Raw genomic sequence first — 14292 nt, forward strand, 5'->3', positions numbered from 1 at the left:
TGTCCTGAGACAGTGCCCTGGGTCTCCTGGGGAGCGTCCTGAGACGCCAGCCTGTTCCTGCGAGATAGGAGCTTGGCTGGGTTCTCCCCCCCGGGGCTGGAAAGCTAATGTCATCCTTCTGCAGCATTGCCTTCTCGGTCTTTTAGAGTTGTGGGGTGCTTTTTGTTTGGTTTTAACTGCTGGCTTGTTTCAAGGCCGCTATCGCCTTGGATGCCTGCTCCCAAGGTGAAACCAAGGCCAGAAGTGAATTGATGCATTTTTTTTGTTTCTGTTACATTGCACATTAAAAACAGAGATAGTAAAAGAGTTAAGTAAGAAAAAGTGAACAAAAGGTAGATGCGTAGGGTTGTTAAACTCTTCCCACATGCATTATTTGGCTCCCTGATACAGTCTAATATTTCCATAAATTTCTGCTGTGACCTAATGATCAGTCTTTCTTTCATCGATTGCATCCTGCAGCTGCTATTACTCACCCAAACTACTCTCAGACGCCAGTCCATTTCTGTATATGCCGTTTATTCCTCTCAGAAACCATGCATCCCACCTTCACTCAAATGAGAGGTATCAGCAGCAATTTGAGTATTATGTGCACCCAGGAGGTGGGTGATGCTCACTTCACTCCCCCTAGTACTCATAAGAACTGTGCCCAAAGAGAAGAATTTGAACAAATGCCTTTTTCAGTTATGCAGCCTTGACATTTGCATTTTTTTCCCGTGGAAGAAATACGCTGCGTATGAACTCTGCTGTGCATATATTTTTTTTACACCAAGCAGCTACAGACACCTTTTTTGTTCAATTTCCACGCCTCGCGTAGCAGCAGTGCTTGAAGGGTGATTGACAAAAACCAAAGTTGTCTGGCTAATTTCCGTGCCAGCTTTACATTGTCTACTAATAAGGTAAGATTTTGTTCCCCAGATGTAAATAATCAGACCCTAGTGTGTTTGTTCATTTTTCAGCGTAACCAAAACTTCAAAGAGCAGTAAATACTGCAGAAAAAACAGACAGAGCTCTGGTATTCATCCAGTCCCATAAAACAGGACACAAGGTTTTTCGGTGAAGTGGAAGAGCAGCCTTTAAAGCTTAATCCACGGAAATACCTTTACATGCGATAAACAACAACCGTTCCCAATGCCAATATGGGATTAATAAATGTGTAAAGTAGAGAGCAAAGTGCAGCTATAAACACTTGTTCATCAGGGCAGGGACTGTTTCCTTATCAAGGGAGATAGGAAAGACTTCCTAGAGCAGAGCTGTTCCCCAGGTGTTTGTGCAGTGTTCTCTGAAGCTTTGAGTGTCCTCCCAGCCCGGCTGTTTGACTGCAGTGATCACTGGCCTGGCTCCTTGTTTGTGGATGAAGCGTGTTGCTTGCCATCCTGTCTGATAGCTGTCCTTTGAATTTAAAAGCATTTAACTGATTCTGCTCTTTTCTCCCATTCTTTCTTGATGTTCTAGCTCTGCCTGGGTGTCATTATATGTAGGTAAAAGCAGAGGAGGGTGAAGTGTCCAGTTTCATGGAAGCAGGTTATGGCTAGCTGTTTACCTGGCTGGGGTGAGATCTCTGGCTGAAGAAGCCGCCATGCTCTCACAGAGGGATGCTCCTGGATTTGCTACCTTCTGACATGCTGCCTCCGCCCCGTTGTTGGCAGCAGTCACTGTTTATATGTGAACGTTTATATGTGAACGTAGCTGGCTGAGCATGAGAGAAAGAGGTGTCACGCACGTCTGTTTTTTCAGCAGGCTCACATGTGAATCTCCTGCTTTTTTGAGACAGCAGTTGGAGCATTAGCATTTCAGGTTGTGTTGTGTGTAGGATTCTTCATCTCGAGGGATTTCCATTAGTGTCTTGCAAGCTTTGAAGGCTCGGGGCTCACTTTAGAGCGAGAGGAAGCTGTGTCGCCAGGGAGACGGTCCCCTTGCTGAGCAGCGTGCCAGTATGGTGAACCACTGGCTCAGACTGTATTTATTGCGTTTTGTCTTTTCAGTGATATGCTTTGTGTTGTGCCTTCTAGCTTTGATAAAAAGGGAGACATCCATTACCTGATCAAGTGGAAAGACCTGCCCTACGACCAGTGCACCTGGGAGATCGATGACATAGACATCCCCTACTACGAAAACCTCAAACAGCTCTACTGGAATCACAGGTAGGAGCCAGCTGGGCAGCAGGATTGCGGTGCCGGGAGAGCCGGGCAGCGCCGTAGCAGCCTGTTGAGGCTTTCTACATGAGCAGTGATTTCGAGGTGCCCCCGTTTTTGAATGCGCTGGAACCACTTGCAGGGGCCGCTTTTCTGAGGCCGTTGCTGAGCACTTTCTGGAAATCGGGCTTTGGGAAGGGCTCTCGTGAAATCCCCCACCATTTCAAGGCTGCTTCGTAGTCCTGTCTGCCTGTTGCTTGCCAGCCTATGCTCCCCTTCGCCTGTGTTTATACTGTTACTAATATGCACCGTGTCACTGCACTTCAGAGAGGTTCCGTGTTGCTGGGGTCTGTCTGTTTTAGGGGAAAAACACAATATTTTGAGGAAATTGTTATCCTTCATTTGGGATGACGTCACGCAGACTGTTGGAAGGGGATCACTAATACCCCATGCGTCCCAGTGGTAACTGGGTGAGAAAAGCTGCTGAGGAGAAAAGGGTGATGGATTTTGACAGGCATTTCTGACCTTGGCTTGGGCTGGGAGAGGCATGTCTCTGCCTTTTCCTGATCTGCACCCGCTGTTCCAGGGAGCTGATGCTGGGGGAAGACACGCGCCCTCCAAAGAAGCTGAACAAGAAAGGAAAAAAGCTGAAAGAGGAGAAGCTAGAGAAGCCCCCAGAAACTCCTATTGTTGATGTAAGTGGGAACGGCAGGCGCAGCACAGAGTGTGGGCCCGGGGAAAGGGAGGTCTGTCTGGGCCCTCCATCCTGGTACGTTTTTCTCCCCTGGCTCCTTCAGAGAGACTGCCTTTTTCATCCCGAACTCTGGAGCGGTTTCATCCTGTGCACAGGCAGGGGATAACGCAGTCTGTATTGTGGAGCCATTCTTTAAGTGCAAGAGGAGCGTTCTGAAGGAGCGTGTCTGGGGTCTCTTTTTCCCAAACGTGCGTGTCTTGCATGCAGATGGAGAGTTGGACTTGGGCGGTGGGGGCCTGGGCAGCCCCTTCCAGATTTTCTCAGTGTGGGAAAAGAATGGAGAGGAGGAGGCTGCAAGGCGACTCTCTTGTCTTCACAGCTGGTCGAGGGTGGCTGCTACCCCTTCCTGGGTACTTTGGTGGCACACAGCAAAGCACCGCGTGCGGGGCCCCGCAGCCCTGAGCAGCAGGGCTGTGGTGTGGACTGCGTTTGCATCTCTTTTGGGACTGTTCTGTGTCAAAGTTCTAGAGAGGGAAGTGCTTGGCTCAAAGGAGGGGGAGTTGGTTCTCACTGCTTTGCATCGCGTGTCTTTTCCTTCAGCCTACGGTTAAGTTTGACAAACAGCCGTGGTACATCGATGCCACCGGAGGCACGCTCCATCCTTACCAGCTGGAAGGGCTAAACTGGCTGAGATTTTCCTGGGCCCAAGGGACTGATACAATCCTGGCTGATGAGATGGGGCTGGGGAAGACCGTGCAGACTATCGTGTTCTTGTATTCCCTGTACAAGGAGGTGAGCGTCCAGCACTCCCCGAGGTGGCTGTGAGCTGCTCAGCCTTCGGGCGCAGCACTAACAGCAGCTGGCTTGGACTTTGTCTTCCTGAGCAGGGCCACTCGAAAGGGCCGTATCTGGTCAGTGCCCCTCTCTCCACCATCATCAACTGGGAGCGCGAGTTTGAGATGTGGGCGCCCGACTTCTACGTCGTCACCTACACGGGGGACAAAGAAAGTCGGTCAGTCATCAGGGAAAACGAGTTCTCTTTTGAAGACAATGCCATCCGGAGCGGAAAGAAGGTCTTCCGGATGAAGGTATGAGCTCAGTCTGTACCATACCCCGCTGGTTCTAACAGGAAATAAGAAGGGGAGAAAAATGCTAGAAGGGATGACCTGGCTAGCCCAGGGCTCAGAGGAGCGGTGAGGAAGGGAGAAGACAGTATGGATGGAAGGAAAATGTTTGCACTTTGCTGCAGTCTCAAACTGATGCAGCTCCCCAAATCCATCAAAGCAATTCAGCATTTATACTGGTGGACTTGGAGCAGAATTTGACCCAGAGAGAGAGAGGTTTGTTGGATTCCTAATCAGCTGTTTTCCAAAAAGAGAAGCTGATACTGTTTACAAGCGGAGGAGATTTATGATGTGCTTAAAAGATTTTTGCCTGACCCTTTTCTGCTTATGTAGTCCCTTACTTCATTTGAATATTCAGAAGGATGCAGATTTTCTGCGGGCATGATTTGTTTCTAGACCCCGCTTGCTGGCGTTGCGCAGCACAGTGCAAGCAGCCCCCCGTTTTTCTCCCCGTGTCAGAATAGGTGTCACCTACAGCAGCACCAGAGGCGGGGGCTGTCCCGTTGCATGCTCGCCGTTATCCTGCGTTTTCTCTTCCTCTGTTCGTCTAGAAGGAAGCCCAGATCAAGTTCCATGTGCTGCTCACGTCCTATGAGCTGATCACTATTGATCAGGCAGTGCTGGGCTCGATAGAGTGGGCCTGTCTGGTGGTGGATGAAGCGCACAGGCTGAAGAACAACCAGTCCAAAGTAGGTGGCAGATACTTGTGAGCAATTCCCCCAGCACACTAGTGCAGCCGGTACCACAAACACAGCCAATCTGTTGCTCCGTTCTTTTCTCTCTGGGAATCAAAAGACATCCTCCCCTTGCACAGGCTCTGCTTGGCACCCTCATTTCTGCAGGATTGCTGCCTTTTACATTCTCTGGCATTAAAAATCTTGCAGTTGGGAAGGAGGTGGCAGCCTGGCTAGTCATCCAGGCAGCAGGCTAAACCTCTGCTCACTACCCTGCAGCAAGGCGGGTTCGGGAAACAAGGAGGAAAGTGATGTCCGATCTAGTCAGGAGTTCCGTATGTCTTATTTCTTGCTCCAGCTCTGCGTGGGAAAGATGCAGGGGTGGTTGTTTTAAAAGAAGGGGAGAACCCATCACTGATTTCTAAGTAGAATGCATAATGGAGCTTTGCATTTTGCTTTTTCTCAAAAAAAAGAAAGAAACTTGCTTTTTCAGAGCTGGTGCGTAATGACAATAAAAGATAATAGATCCCAGAGTAGTTCTAATGTTAGAGAGAGGCTGTTCCTGGGGGGATATGCCCTCTGGTTTCTTCAGTGGTCGCTGCTGAGTAGCTGAGAAGTCCTTTGGGCTCTCATGAAAATGAATCGCTCCCTCTCATTCTTTGTCTTACCTGAGGCTGGGTGTACTCCTGGGTGCTGTCGGTGCGGAGACCCTCCGAGACCTTCACGTGGCCCCTAGCACAGAAAGGGCCAGGTGATTAGAGCCGGGGTGTTCAGGATTGCAGGCAGCGCTCGATGCAGATGGCTGAGATTGGGACATGCAAGCTGTGGTCTGGCTCTGCGTGCCCAGCGGGGAGGAGAGAGCGCTCCGGTGTCTCTGTGCTTGAAATCTGCAGCACCAAGAATTCCCTGGTGTCTAGTTAGTTCCCCTGAGCTCTTTTCATCTAACTTGATTTCTTTTTCCAAGTTCTTTAGAGTACTAAATAGCTACAAAATCGATTACAAGCTGCTGCTCACGGGGACTCCACTCCAGAACAACTTGGAAGAGCTCTTCCACCTGCTCAATTTCCTGACTCCAGAGAGGTTTAAGTAAGTTGCACCAGTTCTCCCCTTGAAAAGGGAGAGCAGCAAGGACATGCTGCCTGTTTGGCCAGCAGAGCTGCTAAGTAGAGATTTTTCAGTTCAGCAGGGCTCCATCTGTTTGGTAATGCCTGGATCCAGCTATTTTGCTGTGCAAATGTCACCAATCTGCACTGGCAGGTAGATGGCTGAGCACATAGTCCCAATGGTTTGCCATAACAGCTACATGGGCGTTTTATGTAAATCCAAATTTTATTCACATCGAATACTTCTTTTTGGGCCCTGTGAGTAGATATTGCCTTACAATTAGTCAGTGGATTTGTGAGTGAGGGACTGAAATCTAGCTTGCTCTTTCCCTCTGTCTTAGGGGACAGTGGTACTCTGGGGAACTTGTTCAGGCTTCGTATTAGTGCATTTAGTGTGAATTCTCCCTTAGCAATCAGCACAGCTCCTCAGTCTGGCTTTAGCTCACTCAGATATGGGCGTGGGAGTTTTACCCCGTCGTATGCCGTAAGAGCTCTTTTCCTGAGTTTAAGTCATAAAGAAACAAATGTCTTTACTCTTGCGTGTCCCGTTATAACTCAGCACTGGGTGGTTCTGGCTGCTTTCACAGTAACCTGGAGGGATTCCTGGAGGAGTTTGCAGACATCTCCAAGGAGGACCAGATCAAAAAGCTCCATGATCTGCTGGGTCCCCACATGCTGCGGCGGCTCAAGGCAGATGTGTTCAAGAACATGCCAGCCAAGACTGAGCTGATCGTGAGAGTGGAGCTTAGCCAGATGCAGAAGTAAGTGATTACGTCGCAGCAGCCTGTGGCTGGCTCCCCTGGGAGCGCAGAGGCGCAGCGTGGCTGGCTTCCTTCGCATTACTTCATCTGTCTGCGGCACAGTGAGGCGTCGGTGGGGTTCGATAGGTCAGAGAAATCTCTCTGTTCTCGGATCTGCCACGGGAAGAGCTGAAGTGCTTTATGTGTCACCAGGGAGTCCACCGTAGCGCATTCAGCCGTGTTAAACTGGGCTCCACGCAGTCCTGGATGCTCAGCAGGAAGCATTTGATGCACGGCAGCCTGGCTGCATCACCCTTACCGGTTCTGGGGCACAGAGAAAATATCGAGGCCAAAACCGCCTCCTGCTACTTGTGATCTTGGGAGCGCTAAAACAGCGTTGTTTATGCTGCAGGCTCCAGCTCTGCCCTGGAGGAAAGTGCCGGTTTTGTACCCAGCGCTTCGGAGGGTGTGCTGGTGGCAGTGGAGCGAGAGGAGCATTTTGGCGCCTGGGCACCAGCCTGTGCCGCGAGCTCCTCTGGTGCCGGTCTGGAGCATCGCGGCTGAGGCTGGAGGCCCTGCCCTGGCTCACGGCTTTGCGGTGCTGCTGCCGCAAGGGATGCTTGCTCAGGTGCATTTCTTGTGGGCTGGCTCTTCCAGCTTCACCGGCACGTTCCCCGGAGACTGGGGGACTCGCAGGGGAAGGCACGCTGCTTCTTCCTGGTTCCGTAGCGCTGGACTCCACTCACATCCAGCAGCAGGAGCGTTCCTGACTGCTGTATCCCCGGAGTCAATCCTGCTTACAGGATGTCCCCTTACCTGAACAAAACATGTCCCCCAGCTGAAGATGCTGAAGCATCACTTTTCAAAAGTACCATACCAAATTTCCCCTTTGAAACTTCACTGAGACTAGTAAAATTTAATGCAGCGCCATCCTGTTTATGCTGGTCCCATCTCTGACCATATTAACGATATTGTCTATCCCATCCCCGTTCATGCAGGAAGTACTACAAATTTATACTGACAAGAAATTTTGAAGCCTTGAATTCAAAAGGTGGTGGGAACCAGGTCTCATTGCTCAACATCATGATGGATCTGAAGAAATGTTGTAATCATCCGTACCTCTTTCCTGTGGCGGCTGTGGTAAGTGAACTTCATTTGCACTTTAGAGACGTTTCTCAGAATATGTGAATATGTGTGTGCAGCCATCAGCGCGGATTGTTTCCGTGATCTCCCTTTGGTACAGGTATGTTTTTTGGCGTGAGTGGTTTGATGCGGATATTTTGTCTTGAAAACACATGTGAATTTCTCCATGAAATTAATGGTTTGTTTTTCCCTCTGAGAGGCTTGTGCAGTCCAGGGCTAGTGTGTTCCCGAATTTGCAGTCTGTTACTGCAGACCAGAGGAAACCTCCCATTCTCTGGCACAGTTTTCCTTATGGCCTCTTTCCACAACAGCGTACCTTGCTCAGAAGAATTTCTTAGGGACAAAATCCTGCTTCATTCAGTTGATGCTTGAATTGTTATCTAATTCGGAGGGTGTGGGACTGTTCCTAGTAACTGGCAGCGAGGAATATCTCCACTAACTAAGAATGGCTTCACAGGAGGCACCGGTTCTGCCCAATGGATCCTATGATGGGAATTCTTTAGTTAAATCTTCTGGAAAGTTGATGCTTCTCCAAAAGATGCTGAAGAAGTTACGGGACGGGGGCCACAGGGTGCTGATCTTCTCCCAGGTGAGTAAGGGGAAGTGCTAATGAAGAACCGGAAAAAGTTGTGAAGGGGTATTTTTGCTCTAAGTGAGAATTTTGTATTAGGTACAGATAGAGATGGATGGAAGAGTTGGTGACAGCTTGTATAACAGATAGTACAGTGCTCTTGGCCATCGTGATGGATGGACTCCATTCCAGCTCTCTCCTGAGAGAGTTCCCTTAATGTTCAAAACTTCTTTTAATCTATTGATAAAAAGGAGATAATAGCAACAGCGTTCCACTTCAGTGAGGCTGTTCAGCTCCCATTCCCTTGTGTTTGCCAGGCAGCCTCCGAGCTGCCTTTGGATGTCACGTAAATGGTGTTTCTGTGGCAGCTCCTTGCCTGCAGTGCTTCTGCCGCTTGCGTGCAGCAGACCCCTGCCCCACGTTGTGCCCCTGGGCTGGGGGCATGGGCGCTGCCTGGGCCCGGGCAGCGCTGGCGCACGGCTCTGTGCTCCCCGGAGGACGTGGTGGGGGGGGAGCCGGGATCCGTCTGCTCCTGTGTCTCGGGAAGAGCGTTTCCCTCGGAGCGGCCTCTCCGAGTCCCTGGGCAGCCGTGCTCGGAGAGGGACCTCCGCATGGACCACTCCTCGGGGCTGCTGCGAGCCGCTCACACCGGGATTGCCTTTGCAGATGACGAAGATGTTGGACTTGTTGGAGGATTTCCTGGAGTACGAAGGCTACAAGTATGAGCGGATAGACGGGGGCATCACTGGAGGCCTGCGCCAGGAAGCCATAGACAGGTTTAATGGTACTCGTTTTTCTTCCCCCTTGGCGAGCACGCGCGTGGGTGCGGGCGGTGTGCGCTGAGCGGCCCCAGGACCCGGTGTGAGCGCGTGGGAGGAGGCGAAGCCGGGAGGCTCCTGCGCTGTCCTTCACCGCGGTGCCCCTGACGGTGCGAAGCGCGGGGTCCCTGGCTGCCGGAGGAGCGGGCCGCTCGGGGCAGCCCGTCCTTCCCTTACCCCTGCTCATGGAGTTGAGCCTGGGTTCCCTGCTGGGGAAGCGGTGCCCAGTGCAGCCGTGTCAGCAGGAACAAGCCCGTGAGTCCAGCTCATTTCCAAGCCCTCTTCTCTTGCGAGTGCAGCCAGCCTGCGTTGTTCTCCAGAGCTGCTGACGCTGACTGACGCGGCTGTGGGAGACTGAGGGAAGTGTTTTTACAGTACCTCCCGTGGTCGCTGGCAAGGGAAAATACTCAAAAGACTTTCCAGGATGGGCTTAAATCTCTTCTGTGCAGTGCGGTGATTTGCAACACGCAGCCAGCTGCGGGGTGAGGCCATTTGTGTCCGAAGAACCCCACGCTTGCTCACAGAATAGGCAGTCGTGGGCAGGGGCTGCATGCTATTATGCGGCTGTTTTTAAACCAAAGTTTCTGAAGCATAGCACCGAGTTGTTTTTCCATATGATTAAGCCTTTTCAGTTGTGTCACACAGTAAATTTCAGTGGGTTAAAGACAGGCTGCTTAGTCTGAAAGACTCATGCGTTTCCTTTAAAGGTCTCAATAGGTTGCAGAACTTCCCCTTCAGGTCTGGAGTTGTATTTTCTCCAGTAACTGATTTCCAGGGAATGATGTACTTCTTACTCCTTGCCTTCCCTGCCTCTTGCTTTCTTGTCTAGACTGATGGTTCCCACAGTTGTATAACTGAAGCATAATACTGCACACCTCCTAGTAAGCCAAGCTCCTTTCTGTCTCACCTTTTGCCACCTGTGGGTTTGTCTTTCTCAGCTCCTGGCGCTCAGCAGTTCTGCTTTCTCCTCTCTACCCGCGCTGGTGGTCTGGGCATAAACCTTGCTACGGCCGACACAGTCATTATTTATGATTCTGACTGGAATCCCCACAATGACATCCAGGTTTATTACTTTTTCTTTTCCTTCCAGTATAGTAAGTACCTTTCTGGCTGGGCCCTCTGTTTGCACATCCTATATACTAGCTTGATCCCAAATGTAGACCGAAATCAGGGTTTTTTTCTCTCAGGTTGCTGACGTTTTCTGCAGTATTTACAGGGCGTGATCCTGTTTAGGAGGCCTGGGTCCTCTGGCGTTGCTCTGGCCTGTCTGCAGTGCAGGAGAGGTCTGGCATGTGACCCTTTTTCCATGGGGTTCTCACCTCTTCCTGCTGCTTGTTCGTAACCACGCATCCCCTCCTCTTTTGGAGAACTTCCATTTATGCTTCCAAAAGCCCACGGTGGATCCCTAGCTAATGGTGACCATCAATGGGAAATAGCAGCTGGAGTGGGTGAGCATCGAGTGCCCCTAAAAATAATGGAAAAGTGAAAAGAAATACCTCTCTCCCCCTGCTTCCTTGCTGAGAGGAGGGAATAACCAGGAAAAGGTCCTCTCTCCAAAGTTTCACACGCTATTATAATCCATTTCTGCCAGCATTTCTTTTTCCTGAGGCCAAGGCAAGGGGACATGGTGGTGCAGGACAGTGAAGGAGAAGTTAGGGCCTGGTGAATCTGCAGCCAGAGAGTTCCTGGGGAGAACCTAGCTTTGCTGCCTGCCTTCAGACACTTCAGAGAGAGGCCTAAATTAGGAAGCTGGCTCGCCCGCAGTCAGCGGAGAGGGAAGGAGAGCTCCTTCAGAGCATCTCAGGCTGGCTCTGAGGAGCCGCTCTCTCCCTGTTGCCCTGCGGCAGCCTGAACGTTGAACTCAGCCTTGCCCGTGGCGGTGCCTCCGCGCTGCCAGCGCAGCCCGAAGGGAACAGAAACCCGGGCTGCTCGGATGGCGCCGTGCTCGGCAGCGAGGGCAGCAGTTCCCAGCCTTGCGCCAAGCGCGTGGCATCGGCGCCCTTGCTTGCGGGGGAGAGGGGCTCCTTCCGGCTCGCTGGAGAGCGGAGTGAGGCAGACTGCGGACCAGCCGCCGGCAGCTGCTCTAGCAGCACCGTTCTCCGCCGCAGGCCTTCAGCAGAGCTCACCGCATTGGGCAGAACAAGAAGGTGATGATTTACCGCTTCGTGACGCGAGCCTCTGTTGAAGAGCGCATCACTCAGGTGGCCAAAAGGAAGATGATGCTCACCCATTTGGTGGTCCGTCCAGGGCTTGGCTCCAAGTCCGGCTCCATGACCAAGCAGGAGCTGGATGACATCCTCAAATTTGGGACTGAAGAGCTCTTTAAGGATGATGTGGAAGGTGAGGTCAGGAAGGGGCTGGGGATGCTCTGAGCAGGACAGCTCCCTCTCTGAGCTGCGAGGGCTCAGTCTCGTGTTCTTCCACTTCCAGGCATGGTGTCTCAGGGCCAGCGGATCGGCATGCCGGATGCGGTCACCCCTTTCTCTGACACCCTGTCAACCAAAGGCGGTGCAGTGACGCCTGGCATGAAAAAAAAGCACGGGGGCACCCCACCAGGTTTGTAACCCCGGTTGCTGGTGCGACTTCCCCCCTCCCTGGCCCTGCCTCCACCCTGAGCTCCCCTGGCTCTGGGGGTGGGCTGTTGTGGCTCGTGCTCTCTACAGCACGGTGATTTGCCTTTCCTTTCCCTCCGCTTTGCCCTCCAGGGGACAATAAGGATGTGGATGACAGCAGCGTGATTCACTATGATGATGCTGCCATCTCTAAGCTTCTGGACCGGAACCAGGATGCGACTGATGACACAGAGCTGCAGAACATGAACGAGTATCTGAGCTCCTTTAAAGTGGCCCAGTATGTTGTGAGAGAAGAGGATGGTGTGGTAATGTGACTAGTATCATGTCTTCTAATTGCATCTCTTTGTATGTCCCTCTGTTTGCGTTTCTTCCTCCTTGCCTGTTGTTTTTGCAAGTGTTTCTGTGCGAGGCAGGACTCCTCCCTGCTCTGTGTCGATGGTAGCGGTGACAGTGCGACTGGCAGGATTGCGTTAGTGCGTCCAGGACCCAGGGAACCCAGGGCTGGTGGGGACTGGCCGTAGGCAGAGGCGGCAAAGTTGCCTTAGTCCTGTGCGATCAGCAGTGGAAGCTGTGCTCTGTACGTGTTGACATGGGGCCTCATCAGATCAGACCTCTGCCTGGCGGCTGGAGAAAGGCTCGTTGTCCAAGGTCGTGTCTGCCTCACAGCCATCCGCAAAGCCTCAGAGTGGGCTGTTGTGAGGAGGGATGCGCGAAGAATTCCCAGGTGCGGTGGGCTAGGTTTCATGGGCACCTGAAGAAGTGCGAAACATCCATTTCGATAGGTACCGTGTGGATTTGGGTCTCTTCCTTGCGACGTCTCTCTTCTAGTTATTCCCACAACCGCAGGATGCAGTATTCCCACCGGCATGGAGTCCTTCTGTCCTCCTGAGGGCAGTTCCCCCTGGAGTCTGGGAACGGGCACGGTGCTTCTTACGTACTGTGCTGCTGTAGCTTATTTTTCCAGCAGCTAACTGACTTATTTCCTTGATCTGTCTCTCAGGCTGGTGGTAGGCTGCTATTCCGGGAGCCTCTGCAGATCTTTAGGTTTTTTCCCTAGCTGCGAGCGTAGGCACTCCGGGGCAGGATGGATGGCAGTGTTGCAGGAGCTATTTCTGGGTGCAGATGTCTGGCTGGGAGGTTGCACTGTGGTCGGTACCTTTGGGCAGAAGCCCAGGGGCCGAATCTTAAGTGTGTCTGTACAAGTAGCGCGGGGTGAAGGCAGCAAACCGCTGGCGGTCGAAGCTTGTCTGAAGATCTTGCTTGCCAGCAAGTGACTCGGTGCCCTCCGTCCCTCTTTCCCTGGAGCGCAGTGGAAGGACAGGCAGCAGGGTGATGTGGGGAGGTCCGTGGCCACCTGATCTCAAGTCTCTTGTCTTTCCTCTTGCAGGAGGAGGTAGAACGCGAGATCATCAAGCAGGAGGAGAACGTAGACCCTGACTACTGGGAGAAGCTGCTGCGGCACCACTATGAGCAGCAGCAGGAGGATCTGGCCAGGAACTTAGGGAAAGGGAAGAGAATTCGCAAGCAGGTCAACTACAACGATGCCTCGCAAGAGGACCAAGGTACGGTTTCTGCCGCTCCGCCCCTGAATGAGGGGCTCGCAGCTGGGCAGCAGTCCCTGCACGTCTGCTTGTCAAAAAAAGCAGGCACGGACAGGGACCGTGCTGAATATAATGTGGTTTGTCTGAGGTTTCTCTCCAGGGTCTGGTAGGCTGCATGGGTCTGATCTGTTTCCCAGATGCCTAAATTTTCCAGGATAGAAAATTTTCAAAGTTTCTGTTTTGTTTTGTTTTTTGGTCAGTAAAGTCTATTTTTGCAGGAAATAGCGTTGGTTTAGGAAAAAAACATGTCTGTGGGCAAAATACTTAAGTGATCTTTTTCTGCATAGGAGAATGCTCGTTTTGGAACGCTTCGGAATGAGATTTCCTGGTGGCTGTTTCCTCCTCTCTTGCTGCCTTGCCCTCGATGCTAGTAGCGCTGCGTGACCTGTGTGTTCGCCCCAAGGGCAGCCTCTCGTCTGTCCGGCGTGTCCCTCCTGGGCACGCGTGCGGATTCCTGCTGCCCTGGCGCTGCCTTAACCTGACTCCCTTGCTCTCTGCAGAGTGGCAGGATGAGCTCTCTGACAACCAGTCCGAGTACTCCATTGGCTCCGAGGACGAGGATGAAGACTTTGAAGAAAGACCAGAAGGTCAGAGTGAGTTAAGGCATTTAATACTCTCCAGTATTTCCCTCTGTAGGACCCCCTCCCCTTCCTCCACAGCGCCAGCCTGTGATTTCAGGTGGCTGGCTCTCAAATGCAGCAGAAGCGTCTGGGTTGGAGGGACTGGCTTGCTTCTGGGCTTCCCCTCTCAGGGGAGAGACTCGCGTTTGCTCGGCCAGGTGAGGAGTCTCCCAGGCAGGGAAAAGGACCTGCCGTTTTGCTCCTCCGGCCGTTGCAGGCCCTTGGTCTGGTTCTTGCGATGGAAGGGTCAGGATGACAGAAGTAGCAGGCACGGTGTCTCCTTGCCCGGTGAGCACAGAAGAGTAGTGCCCCGGTCTGGGGAGGCCAGCACGATGGATGGAAAGGACCCAGCACCCCTAGGCTGTGCCCGTAGCCGTTGCCTGTTGGCCTGTGTCCCGTCGGGAGGGAGCGCAGGACGCTTCGTTCCGCTCTGTGACGGGAAGCGCGGGAGACAGAGCAGTGGTGGCAGCGCCTTCTCCTGCGGGCTGTCACAGGAGGG

General features: G+C 52.3%; 1 protein-coding gene across 11 annotated transcripts in view; it reads left to right on the plus strand.

Moving 5' to 3' along the window:
* Nucleotides 1-14292, plus strand: part of CHD5 (chromodomain helicase DNA binding protein 5) — a 49315-nt gene that overhangs the window by 22183 nt on the left and 12840 nt on the right. For 9 of the 11 annotated variants that reach the window (XM_064525374.1, XM_064525375.1, XM_064525365.1 and 6 more), the window contains 16 exons: nucleotides 2010-2141; nucleotides 2719-2827; nucleotides 3427-3618; nucleotides 3714-3914; nucleotides 4502-4639; nucleotides 5589-5710; nucleotides 6315-6488; nucleotides 7466-7607; nucleotides 8068-8199; nucleotides 8848-8965; nucleotides 9938-10062; nucleotides 11108-11339; nucleotides 11430-11555; nucleotides 11705-11877; nucleotides 12960-13134; nucleotides 13674-13766. In XM_064525374.1, coding sequence (XP_064381444.1) covers nucleotides 2010-2141; nucleotides 2719-2827; nucleotides 3427-3618; nucleotides 3714-3914; nucleotides 4502-4639; nucleotides 5589-5710; nucleotides 6315-6488; nucleotides 7466-7607; nucleotides 8068-8199; nucleotides 8848-8965; nucleotides 9938-10062; nucleotides 11108-11339; nucleotides 11430-11555; nucleotides 11705-11877; nucleotides 12960-13134; nucleotides 13674-13766 — 2384 coding nt within the window. The remainder of the gene's footprint in view (nucleotides 1-2009; nucleotides 2142-2718; nucleotides 2828-3426; nucleotides 3619-3713; nucleotides 3915-4501; nucleotides 4640-5588; nucleotides 5711-6314; nucleotides 6489-7465; nucleotides 7608-8067; nucleotides 8200-8847; nucleotides 8966-9937; nucleotides 10063-11107; nucleotides 11340-11429; nucleotides 11556-11704; nucleotides 11878-12959; nucleotides 13135-13673; nucleotides 13767-14292) is intronic. The other 2 variants (XM_064525371.1, XM_064525370.1) reach the window with 2 other exon arrangements.

This window comes from Dromaius novaehollandiae, chromosome 24 (genome assembly GCF_036370855.1).
Source record: "Dromaius novaehollandiae isolate bDroNov1 chromosome 24, bDroNov1.hap1, whole genome shotgun sequence".
Taxonomy (NCBI): domain Eukaryota; kingdom Metazoa; phylum Chordata; class Aves; order Casuariiformes; family Dromaiidae; genus Dromaius; species Dromaius novaehollandiae.